Source organism: Xenopus laevis, chromosome 1S (genome assembly GCF_017654675.1).
Source record: "Xenopus laevis strain J_2021 chromosome 1S, Xenopus_laevis_v10.1, whole genome shotgun sequence".
Lineage (NCBI taxonomy): Eukaryota > Metazoa > Chordata > Amphibia > Anura > Pipidae > Xenopus > Xenopus laevis.
The window spans coordinates 152,718,916-152,740,685 of record NC_054372.1 but is presented as its reverse complement, the minus strand read 5'-3'; the positions used below and the strand labels follow the sequence as shown (position 1 = coordinate 152,740,685).

The 21,770-nt window shown below is 36.0% G+C and overlaps 1 protein-coding gene across 1 annotated transcript; it reads left to right on the top strand.

Annotated features, from left to right (window-relative positions):
- Positions 1–507: 507 nt before the first annotated feature.
- On the top strand, positions 508–19,450 carry cmklr1.S (chemerin chemokine-like receptor 1 S homeolog). The gene is made up of 3 exons (XM_018242903.2): positions 508–764; positions 17,175–17,248; positions 18,082–19,450. Exons 2-3 carry the CDS (start codon positions 17,207–17,209, stop codon positions 19,117–19,119), a joined length of 1,080 nt encoding a protein of 359 aa, XP_018098392.1. The 5' UTR covers positions 508–764; positions 17,175–17,206; the 3' UTR covers positions 19,120–19,450.
- Positions 19,451–21,770: the final 2,320 nt, after the last annotated feature.

Genomic DNA, 21,770 nt, shown 5'->3' with positions numbered 1-21,770 from the left:
AATCTATTATATTTCCCCATCTCTAGCATCACATGACTGGAGGCAGTTGCTTCTTTTCATGGCATTTATAAATAAAGTTGGCAGTCTGTGCTGAGTGGCATACAGTCAATGTTGAGTAATAGAGTCAAGGCTTTCTATGAAATAAAATATACTGTTTGTACATTGGCTCTAGTAAAAAATTTATGTTATAATTCTCAAAGGGAAATTTTTCTTTAAGCCTTAAAATCCTTGTAAAGTGTCAGGTAAAGGGTAGGAAAGAGGCATTTAAGTTGTAACAGGAAAAGTTATTGCAAAATAGCAACATAATAATCTGAAATACTTTCAAAACCCATCCTATGTTCTATTATATGCTGGCCATAGTCCTGAATTCTCTGCTTTCATTATAATGTTTCAGTTAGGTGTAAATATTCCTCTTCTAGGGTCTCCACTGTCTTGCTCCACCTCTGCTTCAGACAAATCCTTCCACCTCCAGCCATGTGATAATAAGAGAAGTCTGCGATGCCTGAATTCTTCATAAGTGTGACATATCTGACTTTTCCAGCTGAGCGGAGGTCTTCAAGCAAGCAGGAAAAAAAGAAGTGAAATTGACAGAATGCAAACGTCCAGCATCAAGAAAGCCACATCCTTTACACTCAAACTACACTTGCACATTTCAATGACAGAGCGTTTGTAAACTTGGCTTGACTCACAGTATAAAACAGTTTGCCTACTGATTTTGGGAGATATTTCATCAGAGAAGTCTTTAAAGCAATCCTCCATACACGGTAAGAGTATTTAAGCTTCAAAGATTGTGGTTTAAACTGCTTCATTTATAACTGAATATTTTATATATATATATATATATATATATATATATATATATATATATATATATATATATATACTATAACAAACAAGGGAAAGTTGTGCTCACCACTAATTTTTAAAACCATTAGGCGGGGGTGCAATGAGGCTGTGACCACAAAATACATATTGACAAATACAAGAGTCTTCTGCACTCAACCCATTATCAATATATTAGGACATTGAGACATTTTGTGCATACAGCTACTAAAAATGCCTTACCCTTTAAACAAAACATTGCTTCATTATACATTTTAACTTAGTCCCTTTGTAAAATGTTTAATGAAGCAATTGAATTCTTAATGAATCAGATGAGCGTAGGACTGGCCAGATATGGGATGACTTTGACGTAGTTGGCCAGCTTAAATATATTGCAATATATGGACAAACAACCCCTGTTTTATTTAAAGGGTAAGGCATTTTTAGTAGCTGTATGCACACCTTTTTCTTGAATCTTGTCCATTTACCACAAACCAATATACACCATTCATTTAGTCTGACTTAGCCAAGGAAAGGTGCAGAAATGATCTTCTTTTATTCTGCAAGACAACTTTATGGACCAACCAGTTAACCCTAAATTCTACAAATATATGTTCTACACCAGGGGTCCCCGACCTTTTTTACCAGTGAGCCACATTCAATTGTAAAAAGAGTTGGGGAGCAACACCTGCATAAAAAAAAGTTCATATGGGGCTCCAAATAAGGGCTGTAATTGGCTATTTAGTAGCCCCTATGTGCACTGGCAGTTTAAAGAACAGTCTAACTTGCCTCCTAGCAAAGAATTCAAAAACAAGCCACTGGAAGCAAAATCCAAGGGTGGGTGAGTGTTGCTTATGAGCCACTGGTTGGGGAACAGTGCCTTAGACCAGTGGTCCCCAACCTTTTGTAAAATGTAAAAAAGAGTAGGAGAGCAGCAAAAACTTGAAAAGGTCCTTGTCAAATAAGAGCTGTGATTGGCTGTTTGGTAGCCTGTATATGTACTGGTAGCCTACAGGAGGCTCTGTTTGACACAACACCTGGTTTTTATTCAACTAGAACTTGCCTCCGAGCCTGGAATTCAAAAATAAGCTCTTGCTTTGAGGCCACTTGGAGCAACATCCAAGGGGTTGGTGAGCAACATGTTGGTCACAAGCTACTAGTTGGGGATCACTGTTCTACACCATGCCTTACTGACACATTTCATATTTTGGCGGTACTTAGGGATGGGCTTTTCCCGAAAATTTGCGAAATGGCAAAGAACTCGCCAAACACACTGAAGTCAATGGAGTGCTTGTTGTGCAACTTTTTTCAAACTGCCAATCATTTATTTTCCTATACATAAGAGTCTTTTTTCACTGTGAAACGTGGCAAAATATTTCACTCATCACTAGCAGTAATATCAGTATGACTTTAAATGGCTTTCTGGAGCAAATCTAAAGTGTTTATCTGATACCTTGCCTCCCCAAGTGTTGAAAAACGCTCCTGGTACCTTTCAGAACTGAATTTCTGTATTTTAAAACCAGAAATTCAGTTTTCCTGAATTCTCTGCACCATCAATGCTCCCCCCTTCCGGAGGAACAAGGGGGGGCAGAATTGCAGGAGCCTCATTAGAAATGGCCTTGATCCAGAGGAAGGTAAAAATAACACAATCTGAATCTATCCCAACCATATGGAGTAGTGCTGCACAAACACTAATATTGCTTGTTATAACATTGGGTGTCAGATGTTGGCTTATCTGTGCAGGCTAGATATTCACTGAAAGAAAATCTTCCAGCAGCACCCGAAAATGTGAACAAAATTGATTTATTTATGCAACAAAGCAGGCCTTCAATCTGAAGCTATTATAGATTTGCCTCAAAGGTGGAAATAAATAATTATTGACTCCAAGATGGTGCTTGGACCAGTCCTTTGGTCAACTTGGTGCAAAGGGCTAATTTCAGTAACCAGTATTATCTCCCACACTAAAAAGCAATCCAACATTTTCTAGTATCTGTCAGTACAACCACTTTCAAGAGATAACTCACAGCTCTCAAAAAAAACCTTGTTCACATATTATGATGAAACCACTGTTCTTCAAATCTCATTGGATGCCCTTGTGTCTACTGGAAGTACAATACCTACTTGTGAATAGGGAATCAGAGAGAGAGAAAGATTTTATTGTATGGCTCCCTTATTTATTTTTATTTATCATATCTCACATTGAGACAAAAACACCCGTGAAGATTTGGGGAGATTAGTTACCCGGCGACAAATCGCATCTACTTTGGGCGATTAATCTACCCAAAAAGCCTTCCAGCCAGCTAGAATCTAATTCCCGAAGTTTCCTCTATGTCGCCGAAGAAGAGGCCAGCCTTTCCTCATAACTGAGACTTTCTGTTCTCTTTGTCAGCTTAGTTCTTTTTTTTCTATTACAGTATTCTTTCTGCAACTCTTTGGAGTACTCTCACGTATGCATTGCATATGTGCGAAGGAAGACCATTGTTTATTAAAGTGGAAGATTTACCCATAGCTATACCTCCTTTTAATATAGCTCAAAACCTTTAATACAGTTCAAAACCCCTATCGACGTATAGCTCACAACCTTTAATATAGCTCACAACCCCTATCGGCCAAATAGTACTTAGAAGGACACAGCAGTCAAACAGTTAATTTAATTTACTTCCACCTTATACTCACTTAAAAAGTAACATAGTAAGTTAAGTTGAAAAAAGACACACGTCCATCAAGTTCAACCTTTTAGGTCTATATATAATCTGCCTAACTGCTAGTTGATCCAGGAAAAAAGCTGTTTGAAGCCTATCCAATTTGAGGGGGAAAAATTCTTTCCTGATTCCAAGATGGCAATCAGACTAGTCCCTGTATAAATTTATGAGCTAAAGCTACAGTTCTCCTAGTTTGAACAGCAAACCACTTAACACCTTTTGTTTTTAAGTCTGCTTAACACTTATCTGCTTGCAATAGTTGGCTCAAAGGTAACACTCGCTAAACAGCTTGCATACTCACTGTCTAGCACCTAACTTGCGCTAAAATGTACTTCCTCTCAATGGACAGTATTCCCTTAAATATATTCATAGAACAACAAATAATAAAGTTGTTCTAAAGGAAACATTTAGCAACTAGGAAGCAGGTTCCAAGCATTCTGGATAATAGATCCCATACCTGTACTACTACTTATAATAAAATACTCTTTTGTGGTAAGTATTTGAAATTGATGGACAGCAGACTGTAGCCCAACAAATAATAATATGACGTTAGGAAGAAAACATTCAGCAACTAGGAAGCAATTTCAGGAAAAACACCAACTTCATCCAAAGGTTCATATTCCGTGAGCGATTGAGCATTACATTTTATTATGGCATTGACTCCTTAAATTGTAGCAAATGGCAGTTGATTACAAAACTCGAGAAGAACTGACATATTCTACACTGCCATACCCAAAGAGCAGAAAGTGATAAACAACTGCTTTCAATTGCAACTTCCTTTACAATATGTTGTAAAAGAGTTGATGGGAGGAAGTCACCTCTCTATATTTAAAGTCCATGATAAATATTAAAACAATAGAAAATGGCCTGTCGCCTTTCTCACCAGGACACTATATTTAGCATTGTAATCCTTAATTCTACTTTCAGTATTGGTCAATATAATAAATTATTAATACAGATTGAAAAAGTTTTGCATAGCTGCTTTAATTGATTTTTTTTATAGTTCTTGATTTATTATGCTGATGGAAAATAAAAGCCAATTAAGCAATTCTTTTTAATTAAATCAAACCATTTTTACTGCCAGCTGCTACCGTGAAAACAGCCTGTGTCTTGACAGATCTTATCTAGTAAAAAAACAAGTTATGCCATCAATTTGCCATAGACGTAAATCAGCCATCATGAAAAATGTGCATCAGGTTGGATGGGGACAAACTCAGCAAAGCTTGAGGGCTAATTATGATGTCACCTTCTTCAAGCGAGACTAGATCTTGGCTGCTTTCCTCTGAAGAGTCTTAAACGGTGTACTTGAAAAATTGAAGACTCTATAAATTCATACCTGGTGTCAGTTAAAGTCTGTGATGTAATAATGTGCACTATATCTTCAGGTTTTGACTCTCAAGCTGCTGCTGAAGCTGTTTCACATGCTGAGGTGTACAGTTTGGCAACAGAAGGAATAGCCTTGTTATATGGCATATCAGAATTGTTTCTGGCTCTTTAATAATGCTGTATATTGACTGTCACATGCCCAATTTGTGGGTTTGTATCCTCTGTTGGGCTACAAACTCAGCTCAATCCGGCTCCCTGCTCAATAGCTTGAGCTGAATCCTGAACTGCAGCTTTTTGAAGACTAGCCACTAAATGCCGACATGGATGCACATTTTATTAAAAGGAAAGTGTGCATATTAAGCATCTTCCACAAATAAGTGTAACTTATGCAATTCTTAAAGTTGTTAAGATTATCAGATAGTAAGTTAATCAACATGTTTTCTAGTTAGAAACAAAACACACATTCTTCTGAATCATTCAGCTGGGCAAATTGGCTGATACCATTTTTAAATGTTTAATGCTCAACTGCTAAATTTGATCGAGTAGGCTGATTAAGCATAACTTGGGGTCCTATTTATGACGGTTCTCCTTTAAGGCTTGCAGTGGACTGCTACACAAATATGAGCGCCTACACTGGCTCTGTGTTTTGGTACAAAATGGAGATTAATTAATTTTTTGGGTGAATAATAGTTCTGAACCACACTAATAAATAAATAAATAAAGTCCAATGATGTGGTTGATGAACCAATAAATGTATTCACTCATAGATACTTGAGGTTTCATATAATAATCTGTACAGTACATGTATGTTCAGCAACTAGACAGATATCCTTGCACCATGGATCTTGGATCAGACACTTTGAAACATTTAAGTCAAGCCCTTTTGTTCTTATGACAATATCTTGAAATGCATGGTCAATCTCATGTAGGATCTTTCCAGATGAAGACATCCTAACCAGACCTACAAACGCTATCTTTGCATGCATCTCCTGACTGATGACCGGACTTTTAACAAACAATCATATTTGCAAGACAGTAGTCTTCATGTTAATCAATTATTATTCTACCGTATATATCAAATAATAGGTCCCATAACCTGTCTGCCTTACGACAATATTGTGGCATATAAAGCCAGATTAATGCTGCTTGATGTAGCTTTGATAATATCATTTTAACTGTATTTCAACTATTTTCAACTAAAGTTGAATTATTGTAGAATCTTTAAATTCCCCATTATTACTGGTAACATATGAATTTGAGTTTCCTCCTTTTTCTATGAAGATGGAGCTGAATAGGGAACCACCAATGAAGTCAGGTACAATCGCCTATCTGTTATATTGTTTGATGTCCAAGTATTGTAATTTCTTATTCCCTGGTATAAAGTTCCACTGCTGCACCATATTGTGGTAAAATGTTTGACTCTCTGATATTGTTTAATTTCCTTGTTCACCTTTGAGCTAATTTTAGTATGATGTAGAGAATGAAATTGCAATTGGTTTTCATTATCTGTTATCTGTGGTTATTTAGCTTTTTGTTCAGCAGCTCTCCAGTTTGCCATTGTAGAAATCTGGTTGCTAGGATCCAAATTATCCTAGCAACCATGCATTGAAAAAAAGTAGCAATAACAATAAAATTGTAGCTTGACAGAGCATTTGTTTTTAGATAGGGTCAGTGACCCCCTTTTAAAAGCTTGAAAGAGTCAGAAGAAGAGGGCGAAAATAACTGCAAAAAATATATAATGAATACCAATGGAAAAGTTGCTCAGAATTAGCCATTCTATAACATACTAAAAGTTAACATAAAGGTGAACCACCCCTTTAAGCTATAGTGGGAGCTTCAGAAACACAGAGGCTCAACATTTGAGCTGTTTATCTCACTTAGCTAAAATTAAATGAAAGTCTAAAATGTTAAGTTTTAGAATGAGTACAAAGCTGACATTGATTGGCTGTGAATGAATGATTGATGGGTCTGTCTGATATGTCACTATTATTCTTCTACCCAGTGATCTCAAGGGCTATTATTAGAGTTCCATTGGGATATCATACATCAAAGACCAGAAGCAGTATACCAAACTGAAATGAAGTGATTGTTTTTCAATGTGTTACACCAGGTTGAGTTCATGAATTGAAATCATGCATTTAATGAATTTCTGATGGTTATACTTTATTGCTACAGTGAAGTGATTCCTCAAGAGCTTCAGTTATATTATAGGCAGAGACCTACTAGGGTAAAGTTCAGAGTCCCATCTGTGTAAGTCTATTGTCAGATTGAAATTGCTCTTCCTTTGGAATCTATGAGATGCTGTTACTGTCTCTCACTCAGGAAAGTTGAAAGGTATACATACAGTTCTGCAAACGGTTTTTGTACATTACATTTTGTTGAAGTTTATTAAAAAAATGTCTGTATATTGGAATTATTAGAAAAATACTAAACCATTTTTTGAAGATGAATAATAAATGCAAAATGTATATATTACAGTCTTTCAGGGATAAAGAGGACCTTAATTACTGGTTATGATCTACTGTCCCACCCAAGGGGCAAATTTACTTACCTTCAAAGTTGCCCAATGTTGGCTTTGCCGCACTTCGCCAGGCGAAATTTTGCCAGAGCGCCGCTAATTCACTAATGAAGTTTTCCCATATGGATTAATCTGGTAAAACAGCTGAATGACCGACTGGCGGATGGAGTTCAGCAGCACAGTCTTGATGAAAAATTCTGAACTCACAGCAAAATACTGTTTTTCTAATTATATTATTGTATGACATGCACCTGGATTGCTGCTGGTCAAGGAACTCCGCAGTTCAGATTTGACAGTATTAATTATTCAATGTCCCTAATTAGTGATGGACAAATCTGTGCCTTGAAATTCTCAAAACAACAAAAATTCGCAAAATGCAATGGGCGTCAAAATAATTCTGACCCGTGCCAATTTTGATGCAAGCTACTACATGCAACTATTTGGTCCAAATGCATTAAAGTCAATGGGTGTCTGAATAATTTTAATGTGTGTGTCAATTTTACTAGCGCCAATTTTTCATTTTGATGCAGCGGAATTTATGACGGCAGATTTTTTGCCAGCAAATTAATTCGCTTGTGATGAAATGTGGTAGTTCTCAGTGAATTTGTGTCTGGCGAATTTATTGGCATATCACAACCCTAATCACCAAGGCTACACATTGTACTACATAGACTTTAGGGGTCATTTATGACTACAGTTGCCATGTTTTTTACCACAATGCAGATGAGATGTGTGACACAGACAGAGATGTCTTTCAGGCCCCTAATATGTCTAGTGGTTGACTTGTTTTACCAATATTTATTTAAATTGTATATGAATTAGTGCCTTATGGGGCCCCTATACCTCCTGGCCCACCCTTCTTCCTCTGTAGTTACCCCCCTGCTTCTGGTACATGTATTACAACATGGCAGGTAGGTGTGGCCTGTCCCATTATTGCTGTCAGCTGAGACAGTAAAAGGGAAACAGGAACAGGAGTGAATCATAAGACAATGGCAAAACAGCAGGAATGCCCTTAACCAAAATGGCCACACAAGCAGGTTACTACAATAAGAATAGCCATATTGCCTAAAATGATCATATTTATGTTTTGCATACTTTTCTTTCTCTACAATCATTATAAGTGCAGCATTATATTTCTCAGCCATTTGTAAGAACTTCCAATTATGAACCTGTAGTGTTTAACAGCAGCTCTTTTAGGAAAGGTTTGTTCATGTTTATTACTATGCAGCAGAGGGGACATTAGAGGGCGCCATCTATAGCAGGCCAGATACTATGCCTTAGGGATGATGCAGCCATGTGGAGCAGAGCTGGCAACTTCTCATCTTGTTTGTATATGGCAATAAGCTTTGTTCTTATTGGTTCAGGAATGTGACTGACAGTATTGCTTCACAGAATAGTTATTTTATCTGTTTTGTGAAACAAAACTTTCATTTTGTGGAAAGAAAGAATCCTGTACTATAAAATTTTGCTTTCTCGCACAAATATCTATTTTGTCATTCAAATTTTTTTTTACATAATTCATTCTGTAAGTAACTTTGCACATAAGTGCGTCCATTACATGGAGGTTATACATTTGTGAAACAGATTGCTTGTTAAAATGTACAGAATGGAGTTTGTGATATAATGACATCCTTTTGTGCACTATCCACATTTTGTTCTCATTCTTTAATATAAATAAGTCTTTTGTATATTTTTTTATCTGTGTATGGTCACAAATGCTTGAGAGACATTCATTCTGTGTATTAGGGATAGTTTTGTATATAGAATGTATTAGGGACAAACGGCACCCCATAGATTTCCATATGTATTTCCTGCTTTAAATCTGCACCCCACGCTTACACCTGCTTTATTCTCCCTATTCCTTCCCTCCTGCACCTTCTCAGATTTAATACAACTTTACTATAAAAACAGAGTTTCTTTTACTCCCTAAACCCTTCTCTCTCAGTAAGCTACCCCTATCTATTCTGCATTTTTCTTGTCTAATAAAAAGTATATGTATTCTTCTGCAGCTCTGATGGTGACATCAATTACTTACTGGTGAAAGTTGTGCCGTCTCTTTATCATTGGCTTAAGAGCCGGGCTTATATAGCAAGAAAGCAACAGCTCACAGATCTATAAGCACCCATTAACATTCTGAGGCTCAATGGTAATTGCACACATTTTAACAGTAATTACAATGCAGTCTTTCTTGGTCCATTTTCAAAGTCTATTTATGCACATATTTATCTCCATTTTCTCATCATACTTTGTGACTGTTAAACAAACCACATGCAAACACTTCTGTAGCTGCCTTGTAACTGCAGTGCTTTATTATAATACTTCCATGGTATATGAGCTGGACAACACCATTAGAATGTTACCATTTCCTTACAGATGTATGCGGAGTACCTTTTCTGCCAATAGGGCTGTGGTTAGCATCAGGGATGGGCGAATTTGACCCGTTTCGCTTCGCCAAAAATTCGCTGCTGGCGAAATGTCGCAGACGCCCATTAAAGTCTATGGGCGTCAAAAAAATTTGTCGCGTGGCGAAACTGTTTTGACGCGCGTCTTTTTTTTTGACGCACGCTGTCATACGAGTCTATGGGCGTCATTTTTTCGGCGAAACGAGGCGAAAAAATTCGCCCATCCCTAGTTAGTATAACTGTATGCCACATTCACCCATAAATGCCTCTTCATATCCTCAGAAGAAGTTGCTTCTTATCAGTGCAGTAGAACTCCTCTCTGTTTGCCTTATCTGTACAGGTGTCTCTGCCCCTAAGGAAATTCTAAGGAAATCAAGTTTACGGTTTCAAGTTTGTGGTTCAATGTTTCATATTTTGATCTATTGCAGTTTGCTCTTTAATCCCTGATAATTTTAATGCCATTTAAATACGGACTAAATGTCCCCAATATCCACACCGTCACTAGAAACAACCTCACCAAAGAAATGTACACTTTGTTTATAAAGCAGTGATCCCTAACCATGTTGCTCGACAGCCTCAAGGATGTTGCTCTTAGTTGCCTCAAAACAGGTGCTTATTTTGGAATTCCAGTCTTGGAAGCAGGTTTTAATTACATAAAAACTAGTGTACTGCCAGTCCACATACGGACTGCCAAATAGCCCTTATTTAGCATCCCATGAGTTTTTCTTCATGTTTGTGTTGCTCCCCAATATTTTTACATGTGAATGTGGCTCATGGGTAATAAAGGTTGGAACCACTGCTCTAAAGGGTATAAAATAAATATATTGTAAATGTATGTATTATCACAATATTTTCTTCATGGTGAACTAAAAATATCCCTGTCATGAGATGCTGGTTGCTCTGCTTGGAGATTGTTGTGCAGAAATTGATGGTACCCATCATCTTAAGGTTCCATGGTTGAACTGAAAGAAAAAGAGCTAATATAACCAATAATTCAAACCTCCTGAAAGCATTCACCATGTAGAAATATGTAATTTGTACTTGTGCTGGTTATATTTTCCAGCCAAAGGGCAAGAGAAGGCCGAAATGTTTCCCAGGATACATCAAATGTCATGTCTTCCCTGCTCTAATGCCAGTCCTAACTCTTGACTTGCTTAAATAGTGACTTACTTCCTCTTTGGCAAGAAATGTGTTCTCATCTAATGGCAATGGGACTAGACAGGTCATCATTTCCAAGATAAGTCTTCAATAGAATTATGGGATTTCTAAGAATTTGCCATTTAGTGGTGCAAAGTGAAGCCTTCTGAAATCAAAAGGTATTTACTTGTCTCATGCCATACACACAGTACTGCCTAGAAACCAAAACTGAGAGTTTTAATTCTCCCATAAGGCATCATGGGTGGAGACATGCAAACCATTTAGTGATGGCAATTAGTAGCCTATGCTTATGGGTTTTTTTTTGAGATTTTGCTGTTTTTTCCATTTTTGATTGCATTGTTCTATGCTGTAATAATGATGCTTCAGATATCTGTTCACAAACATATAGAATAACATACAGAATATACAGTACATTAACTGGCAACCTGATTGCTGCTTTATGATGTATGACATTTTTCTTCATTCAGCAAAAAGCACATTATTCATTTTGACCACAATGAATAATGATGATTTAAATGGTTTGCTCCTACGTCTGACTTGTATTTTCTCTCCTTTCAACTAGTTTTTTGTATTTGTATTTAACAAGGGTCACTTTTTTCTGTCTCTCAGCTAATTGTTGTAACTTTATCCAATGGTGTAATAGCGGAGGAAGCAAACACCATTGCTGCAGGGGTGGCCTAAATGTAGACGGGACCCAGTGAGGACTCATGGGATGATGGCTGTTATGTGAGGTTCATTGGAGAGAACCCACAAAGCTACTTTTCTGGGACCCAACAAAAATTCAGCATGTATTGATCAGGAAGCAGCTTCTTTATAACCCCTGCAACCCACTGATTGGTTGCAGTGGTTTTTTAAAGTTTCATCTTTTATTACATTAGAATACAAATTGTATGATCTGGTATTTGTCTACTATTTGCTACAGGTGTCCTGGCATATATTTTCTTGCTATGTGTATGTTGTATACAACATACACATTTCCTGCAAGAACAGGAAATACTTTTTCTCTGCTGTGGAGATAAATAGACCGTCTTTTTCCTGCTTTCCTACTTCCTCTCACATCCATCAACAGCTTTCTGCCTCACAAATTCAGCTTTTTCCAAGGATGCAATTTTCACATTCGGCGTAATTCTGAAAATCATAAAACGTGAGAAGCATTTCTTAATATAGAAAAATACGAGATGTCAAGTGAAATGACAAGCAGAAGGGCAAAAATGTAATCAATACCCTATGGACTGTTTTCAAAGGTTACACACAGACTACAAGAGCATCTTAATTAACTTGGTTCCATACATTCCATCTGGAGAGTTCTCTCGCTTGCACTCGACAGTAATGGTAACTGAGGCTCTTGTTTGCCAAGTTCAAGGGAAAGAGGATGGAAGAAATGTTTACATGTGTATGGTCAGAAATTCACAAACAAAATCTTCCCTTGCATACAGGGGGCTTAACTATAGAGAAAGCAGACCCTGCAGCTGCAGGGGGGGCAAAAGAGGTAAAGGGGCCCAATGAGGCCTTAATTCATATACAATTTCAATAAATATTGATAAAACAGGTCAACCTCTAGACATTTAGAGGGGGGGGGCTAAAAATAATTTGCTGTGGGACCCAGTAATATCTAGTTACGCAACTGCTTGCATAGATTAAATAATGCATTGCCCTACAGTGTAGTATACCCTACATTCCTTTAAAGGAAATGTGTCCCCCCCTAACAATGTAGGTCTGTATAAAAATATGTTGCTTAAAGCATATGTAAAACCCAGTTTCATGTAAATAAACCATTTTCATAATAATACAGTATACTTTTTTAGTAGTATGTGCCATTGGGTAATCCTAAATACAAAACTGCCATAATTTTAAAAAAATAAGGCCCCCTTGGGATCCTAAGATTCATGGTGCAAACAAACAAACCCAACAAACTATACATGTTTGTTCACATGAGCCAATTAAAAGAGTTCTGTCTTTTGCTTCCACACTTCTTCCTGTTACAGTCAGAGCTGTAGTATTTCTGGTCAGGTGATCTCTGAGGCAGCACACAGACCATCACAAAATGGTGGTTCAAGGCAAGAGATGTTAAAGAGCAATATTTACTTAAATATATATACCAGTTTGGTAAGATTCTTTAATATGCCACTTATATATATACATATGATATAAACTGATATAAACTGTCTGTTGCTTAAAGGAATAGTTACAGTGTAAAAATTAAAACTGGGTAAATAAATAGGCTGTGCAAAATAAAAAATGTTTCTAATATAGTTAGTTAGCCAAAAATATAACCTATAAAGGCTGGAGTGACTGGATGTCTAACATAACAGAACAGAACATTACTTCCTGCTTTTCTGCTCTCTAAATCTGAGTTAGTTAGCGACTTCAAGGGGGGAGGCACATAGGACATAACTATACAGTGAATTTGCAATTGATCCTCAGCATGCAGCTCAGATTCAAAAGCAAACGGTTATAACCCATGTGGCTCTCCCTGAAGTCACCAACCAATCAGTGGAAACCAAGGGAGCTGCAAAGCAGGAAGTAGTGTTCTGGCTATTATGTTAGACACCCAGTCACTCCAGCCTTTTTTACATTACATTTTTGGCTAACTAGCTATATTCGAAACATGTTTAAATTTTGCACAGGCTATTTACCCAGTTTTTATTTTTATACTGAACAATTCCTTTAAGTATTCATTTTGGGGTATAGTTTTCCTTTAAAATGATATGTTCAGCATATTTATATTTTTTCAGTTTTTTTGTCATGTGAGTGATTTTTCTTACTTAGAATGCAGAAGTATGTCTCCTTTGCCAACTTGCACTTACAGAACATCTCTGTCAGATGGACTTGATAAGGATTCTCATGCAGTTTGGCTACTTTTGCTCATGAACATGGAAATTTCATCAAAATCACATTTATGTTTATGACTCATGATTAATAATGGGGAAGTGTACATGGGCAATTTTACAACAAGTTGGAGACTACTATAGCATTCATTCTGCCAGATGGGTTAATTATCAAGCACAATCGGTGTCCCATCAAGGAGTTTAGACTTGGGGTACTGCCGGAGACCAATTGTGCATCAGATAGGGAAGAGACTAGGTTAGTAGCAGCCTAGTGGCAGCATTGTGGCCAGCAGTCCAGAGGAAGCTTGTGCACTGCAAGTAGACACCGCTGAGAGGAAGGAGAGGTGGCCCTTTTGAACATCTAACAACACTTTGCCTGTGCATTTCTGTATGACAGGGGTCCTGGAGGCTTCAGGGAGACACTATGAGGTATATTTATCAAAGAGTGAAGTTAGAGGTCGCCAAAGTCCTCTAGATTGAAATTCTGCCACTCTCCATTCATTTCTACATCACTGTTATCCAGGTCCTGCAATGTGTTTCAAATAAAGGCATTTTATACCATTATAATAGTGCTGTACGTTAAATCTTCTTCAGTATTGGAATAGACTGTGGCCATTAATTGTACTTGCACTAGATATTATTGAATATATGAGTATTGGAGCTGATTCTGATAACTTTTCAAATAGGTAGTATATGTGCAGGTTAAGGAGCCCGTATACTGACAATCGATTTTCTGATATTTTCCACAAATCTCAAAAAATTCATGGTTTTATAGTTTTTTTAAAAAAACCTCTAAATTTCTAGATATATTAAGTGTAAAAACCACCAAAACCTCTAATACAAAACTTCTCCAGGTAAAAGTTGTCGAGGTCCTATAGAACTCAATGAGAGCTCATCCTATTGTACAGCTTTAAATCAATTTGGACTTTTACAGAGAGGTTTTGATACATTTTTTTTGCTAGGAATTGCCCAAAACTTGCATTTTTAGAGGTTTTTGAGGTATTTGTAGTTTTTGCGAATTGTTCAGTGTGTTTTTTTTTCTTTTTTATTCAGATTTTTTTAATAAATCTCATGACACTCGTAGTTTCATTGTTTGTTTTACAAAAACCTGTAAAACCACTGAAATCCGACCTTTTGTAGATTGGCCCCTTTAGAGCCAGACTTAGATGAACCAGGGATACTGCCCAACAGTTGGCGCCCACTACTACTCGAATTGTGATTTTTTTTCCATGAATCCCAATACATTTTGTGGTATTTTTGGTTTTCTAAAAAGCTCTAAAAATTCAAGATTCATCAAGTGAAAAAACCACTAAGCCTTTAATGCCAAACTTCTCCAAGTAAAATTTTATTTGCACTAGGAATTGTCTGAAAAACTCGAATTTTTTGAGATTTTTGTGGTATTCAGATTTTTTTCCTGATTGTTCAGCACATTAGAGTTTGTGAGTTTAGTCGTTGTTGAAAAACTCGAATTTTTAGAGATTTATGTGGTATTCAGATTTTTTTCCTGATTGTTCAGCGCATTAGAGTTTGTGAGTTTAGTCGTTGTTTCAAAAACCTCTGAAATCACTCAAATCCGACCTTTAAAATATAAACTTCCACGAGTGCTTTCAAATATTATTTAAGGGGGAATGTTCCTAAGTCGGTAATATAATCAAAGAACCTAATAATTTAAGGCTAGGAACCCAAAAGTATGACCCAAACTTCATGTACTCTAATTCTTAATGGATTTTCGCTTTGAGACCTTCGTACAGTTCTTCCAAGGTTCTCTTGCATTACTTGCAGATATTACAAAAAATACTCTCTTTAGAAGAGAAACAGCTCATTCCTTTGCAGATACTGCATGGATCTGGTTGAAAAGAATCTGCCCCGATATTAAACTAGAGATAAGTGGTTCTGCGACTAAGTGCATGTTGCAAAGCTATCCTTTAAAAGCAACCACTTGTTAAGGGAGTATGTAAAACAAATTGCAGGACTCTTGTTTTAATGAAATGAAAGCTGCTGAAGAGCCCTACAGAATATCTCATTTGAGGCCAATCTTCACCTTTCATTTTCATGAAAATGAATAACTTTGAGAGGATTGGACTTGATATCTGTGATAACAGCAGCATCAAACCTCATGACTTTAAAAATGTTGTTATATAGCACTGCATGTCCATTGGTATTGTTGCATAAAATACTTGAATGCATACCTAGGCACACAAATGTAAAACTCAAAATACATTTTATACTTTAGTTTTGAAATGTTTTTCATATGCCCTGATAAAAATAGGAGGTGGATAGATACCAAATAGTGACATGGTATAAATGTAGCTTTGAAGTGAAATTTCTACTTTTAGATTTTAGTGCTATTTTATTATTTCTTATTACAAATAGATAAAACACGTGGAGGCTTACTTTTTGGAGGTCAACTTTTAGTGGTTTCACAGGTTTTGGAAACCACTACTAAACTCACAAACCACAAATGTCAATGAATTTATTAAAAGATCCAAATACAAAAAGTGCAAAACTAAAAACGATAAGCTAAAAAATACGGATACCTTGAAAACCTCTAAAAATTTGAGGGTTTTCAGACAATTCCTAATGGATAAAAATCCGAAAACCTCTAAAAGTCCAGTTTGATTAAAAGTGGTCCAATAAGATTAGCGCAGCTTCCATTCACTTCTATAGCATCTCGACAACTTTTACTTGGCGATGTTTGTTATTAATGGTTTTTTCACTTAATAAATTTGACTTTTTAGAGCTTTTAAGAAATAGAGGAAAAATAAAATATTTTCAAAATTTGTGGAAACAAACACATTTCAGTTGTTAGTACATGGACCCCATAATGTCAAGAAATCATTTAGAGAAAATACAATAGCACATAAGTAGTGATGGGCGAATTTATTTGCCAGGCGTGAATTCACTGCGAATTTCCACATTTAGCCGCCAGCGAATAAATTTGAGAAATTGCAGTGAAAATTCAAAATATATTTGACGCCGAAGACAATTCTGTCGCCGGTGACAATTCCAACGCGGCTACAATTGTAGGCACCCATTGACATTAATGGGCACCATAATTGTCGCCAGCGTCGGAATTGTCGCTGGCGTCAAAAAATATTTTGATGCCGGTGTCAAAATTCGCGTTTTGCAAAGTTTTCGCTGGTTTGCAGATTTTTCTGCGAAACAGGAGAAATTCACCCATCACTACACATAAGTTCTGGCCTTTCACTAATTTCATCTTTTTTTAGGTTAAGAAAACCATTTCAGTACGGATAAAAGTTAATTCCCTAAAATTACATATCAATTTGAGTAAAAACATTTTTTATTCACTTAAAAAATAATCCATAGATTCCATTAGAAGGAAGTTGAATCTCTCTCCTATAGTAAAATAATCTTGTTATGTACAACATTAAACATTTTGTATTTAAATGTTCTTCAGGGCTACAAACTGTCAAAAAGAATCCAACTCTCATGGATCCATCTCTCATGGATACTTTCATAAATCCAACAGTGGTAAGTAAGATTTTGTGTACAAACCAGATCACATGTTTATATTGCCAAACTGTAAAGGAGGTCAGTTATCTAAAGAGCAGCACAGTAAATTTAAAATACACCTCTAGGCAAACTGCCTGCTACAAGAGGTAGCCAATATAGGTTGGTGATGGATGGATATTTTTCAGAAGCTATCTCAAGCTCAAGTAGGTGGGGGTCACATGGGATTAAATTATGTCACAAAATATATTATGCAACTTTATACTTTGTAATAGCCCCTAAATTAGATGAATCAATGATGGAAAGTGTTGTAATAATAGTAGCGATGGACAATCCGGCAATAAAAATTTGCCAAACAAATTGAAGTCAACAGGTGTTTTTTCACATAACATTTTATTAGAGTCTATGGGTTTTTTTTAGCAGCAAAATAATTTGTTCATCTCTAAGTAGGCAGCTATAGCAATGCAAGTCTATAGTCCAGAAAGATGGCCTTGACTGGAAATGTGGAATAGGGGTGTAAGATGCATTTGAAGATGTACAGTAGTTGCCTTGATAACATACTGATAAAGCCCATCTTGGAGTAAACATCAAACTTTTAATCTCCAATAGCAAAACAGATCAGAGAAAAGCGACTAAATTAATTACAGGAAAGGAAGGTCTCACTGAAAATACATTGGCCAAAATGCAATTGTTTACATTTGAGAAGAGTCACTTCTGGAGAAATATCATTTTGTATAAATATATAAAGGGGCTGTACAATATACTCTTATGATTAATAGAATGTTTTGAAGGGAATTAGATTAAAGTATGTTTGTTTTTCTTCTTAATAAGCAAATCTAACATTTATTTTCTAGAATTCATATGACTATGAACATTATGACTATGAAGAGGAAGCTGTTCCCTCTGTGGTCCATACGGATCGTGGTCAAAATGAAGCATCCAATCAGATTCTTTCTGTCGTACTGTACAGTGTGGTGTTTATCGTGGGCACACTTGGGAACGGACTTGTTATTTTCATGATCACATTCAAGCTGAAGAAATCAGTCAATGTTATATGGCTTTTAAATCTAGCTATTGCTGACTTTTTATTCACCTTTTTCCTGCCTTTCACTATAACCTACACGGCAATGGATCACCACTGGATATTTGGAAGAACTATGTGTAAGCTGAACTCATTTGTTCTAGTCCAGAACATGTTCACCAGCATATTCCTGCTCACCGTAATCAGCTTGGATCGTTGTATATCTGTTGTATTTCCAGTTTGGTCCCAAAATCACCGTACAGCTAAAATGGCCAAATGGCTTTCAGCAGCTGCCTGGATCGTAGCCTTTCTTTTAAGCATCAATTCTTTTATTGTCCGTGATACAACACATAGAGGGGAAAAAACATTATGTTTCACCAACTTTTCATTGGCAGGAGAAAATAATAAGGCAAAAATACAGACAGCTTACTCTTTAACACGGTTTGCATTTGGATATTTGATTCCACTTATAATGATTCTATCCAGCTACGCTATCATTGTCTACAAACTGAAGAAAAACAGGATGGCTAAATCCAGTAAACCATTTAAGATTATATTTTCAATCATCACAGCATTCTTTCTCTGCTGGACACCATACCACGTGCTGCACATTATGGAAATTGAACTCATTCGATTTCCCGTTTCTGTATTCAGAATTGGTTTCCCTATAGCAAGTGCCCTGGCGACTGCCAACAGTTGCATTAATCCAATACTGTATGTCATTTTGGGACAGGACTTTAAGAAGTTTAAAATGAGAATTCTATCCAGACTTGATAATGCATTAAGTGAGGATACTACAAACTCCCATTTAAGCCACAGAACCTTCTCAAGAGTGTCTACAATGAATGAGAAAGAATCAATAATGCTATGATTTCTTTACAATGTGCTACCATGCTTGTCCTGACAGATTCAAAAAAACATATTATATTGTCCAAGAACAGTGAATATGCATAAATATGGTAAGACAATATATAAATCAAAACTGAATATATACGGTATATATAGTATGCTAGAGAATACAGTATCTGTAATCTGTATAAAAAAAATATGGAGAAAATGTAATGACATTTGACTTAGATGACCCTTCATGCCCCATTGTTTCTCTACTGCATTACAGTCCTAGTATATTTTATATGATCAAGTACAAGCTACTGTTTTATTATTTCAGAGAAAAAGGAAATCATTTTTAAAAATTTGGATTATTTGGATAAAATGAAGTCTATGCGAGAGCCATTCTGTAATTCGGAGCTTTCTGGATATCGGATTTCCGGATAAGGGAATATATATATATATATATATATATATATATATATATATATATATATATATATATATATATTCAAGGAACCAGCACTCCCATATAAAACTTCAATTGTTTATTGTGTTGGTACAATTGAAGTTTTATATGGGAGTGCCGGTTCCTTGAATACGCGGTTATATATATTTTAACGGTGCACCTCGGCTATATATGCCAAAATAACGGTTGCCTTGGAGTGCGGATACTCACTGTATATATATATATATATATATATATATATATATATATATATATATATATATATATATATATATATATATATATATATATAAAAATTCAGCAGTGTCAACGTTTTTGACGCCAGCGACAATTCCGACACCATCGACAATTCCAACGCCACCTGACTTTAATGTGCGTCAAATGTCGATGGCATCAGAATTGTCAGAGGCATCAATTTTGACAGCTGCGAATCGTCGCCAATGTCAAAATTTTTCGCCGGTTGCACTAATTTCTCGGGAAAATCTCTATATTCGAAGCGAATCGAAACAGGACAAATTTGTCCCTTAACTATATATATATATATACTTAACATTAACAAGTTCCTTCACATTTTTGTTATACACAAAAAAATCAGATGGTTTCCACTTTCTCAGTCCTTCCTAACTGTGATTATTATATTTGATTTTTGCGAACATGAACTTTATGCATTCTTACCAAAAGCACATACCTAATTTCCCCTTGTTCAATTATTTTCATTTTAATGTGTCTTATTAGTTCAGCTTTCTGTCACCACATACATCAAGTTTTCATTCATTTATATTATACTATAAGTCACTCTGCTAATAAATCCTGCTAAGAGCTCTAAATTATTCAGTGATATAAACTGCAGGTTTCAGAGGGGATATCAGACCACTGTGACAGAATGATATGTTGTAAATATAGCAAGAGTCTCAGCCATAAAGCATGACATAAATGTTGCTTTGAGACTTAATCATTTAATCACTTTTCCCTTATTCAGCACAAAATTCAGTATAATTTTTGAAGATGTATCAGTTTCCCAATACTTTGCTTTACTACTTTTTACTGTTTTCAGACACATACACATTTTTTGAATACGGCGTCTTTGTGTATCATGAAGTGCAATAGAAGCAAACATGACAGACACAACTTCCCATCACAACCGCTAGAATTGTACGGAAAAAATTTAATGGGGGAATATAATATGTTTAGTTAGCACAAATACATTTGCAAAGACCATTGCGAATGTTAGCAGCCATTTTGCTTTTTGATCAATTACAGACCTCAATGACTTCCTTGCAAAATTTGCAACCAAATGACTTTTGCGAATATTCACAGTGCGTGTAAAAAAGTGTCATAATTGCAAAGTATGTGTTAACACTAACCTTTGCTTAGCAGTACTGAGCAATATAATATTCACCAGCAAACGATTTTACATTGCGAGCAGTGCAAAACATTTTGCAAAAAAATATGGTGGCCATACATGGGCATAAAAAGCTTCCGATATTGGTCGTTTAGACCAATTTATCTGCTCGTGTATGGGGGCTTCCGACGGGTCTTCCATACGGCCCAACGTTCGAATTACCCCCGATATAGCCATCCCGTTAGTGGCATATCGGGGAAAGATCTGCTTGTTTGGCGATGTTGCCAAACGAGCGGATCTTTAAGTCTATGGCAAGCATTAAGCATTGCTTACAATTTTTGTATTACATTCCTCATTTGTGGGTGATTTATCAGCATCTGAATTGGATTTTTTCTGTGATTTGATTTTTTGTGAAAAAACTCCTGAATTTGAATTATGCTTTCAAAAACCTTGAATGTACAATTTTTATTAAGCAAAAACAATTCAAAACACTTGAAGGTAAAACTTTGGCATCTAAAAGCTGCCAATCCTTATAAAAGGTAATCGGAGCTGTCTATGGCAAACTGAAAGCACTTTTTCAATGTGACTTTTACGGCCCTCTGAAAATGATAAATACAGTACAAATCTGACACATACAAAGCTATTTTTCACTACCTTATTTCATCAAATGTTTTATATTTGGATTTTTTAATAAAATAAGCAATCATTTGAATTTTTATAAATGTGTCGTTATTCAAGGTGGAAAAATGTTCTGGGTTAAAAAAAAAAACATGGAGGATTACATTCAGAATTCCAGGTTGTACATTCCTATACACATGATTTCCTTTCCTTTGGAAAAGGTTTGAGAATTGGTTTCAGCATGGCAAAATGCATTTCCATGTAT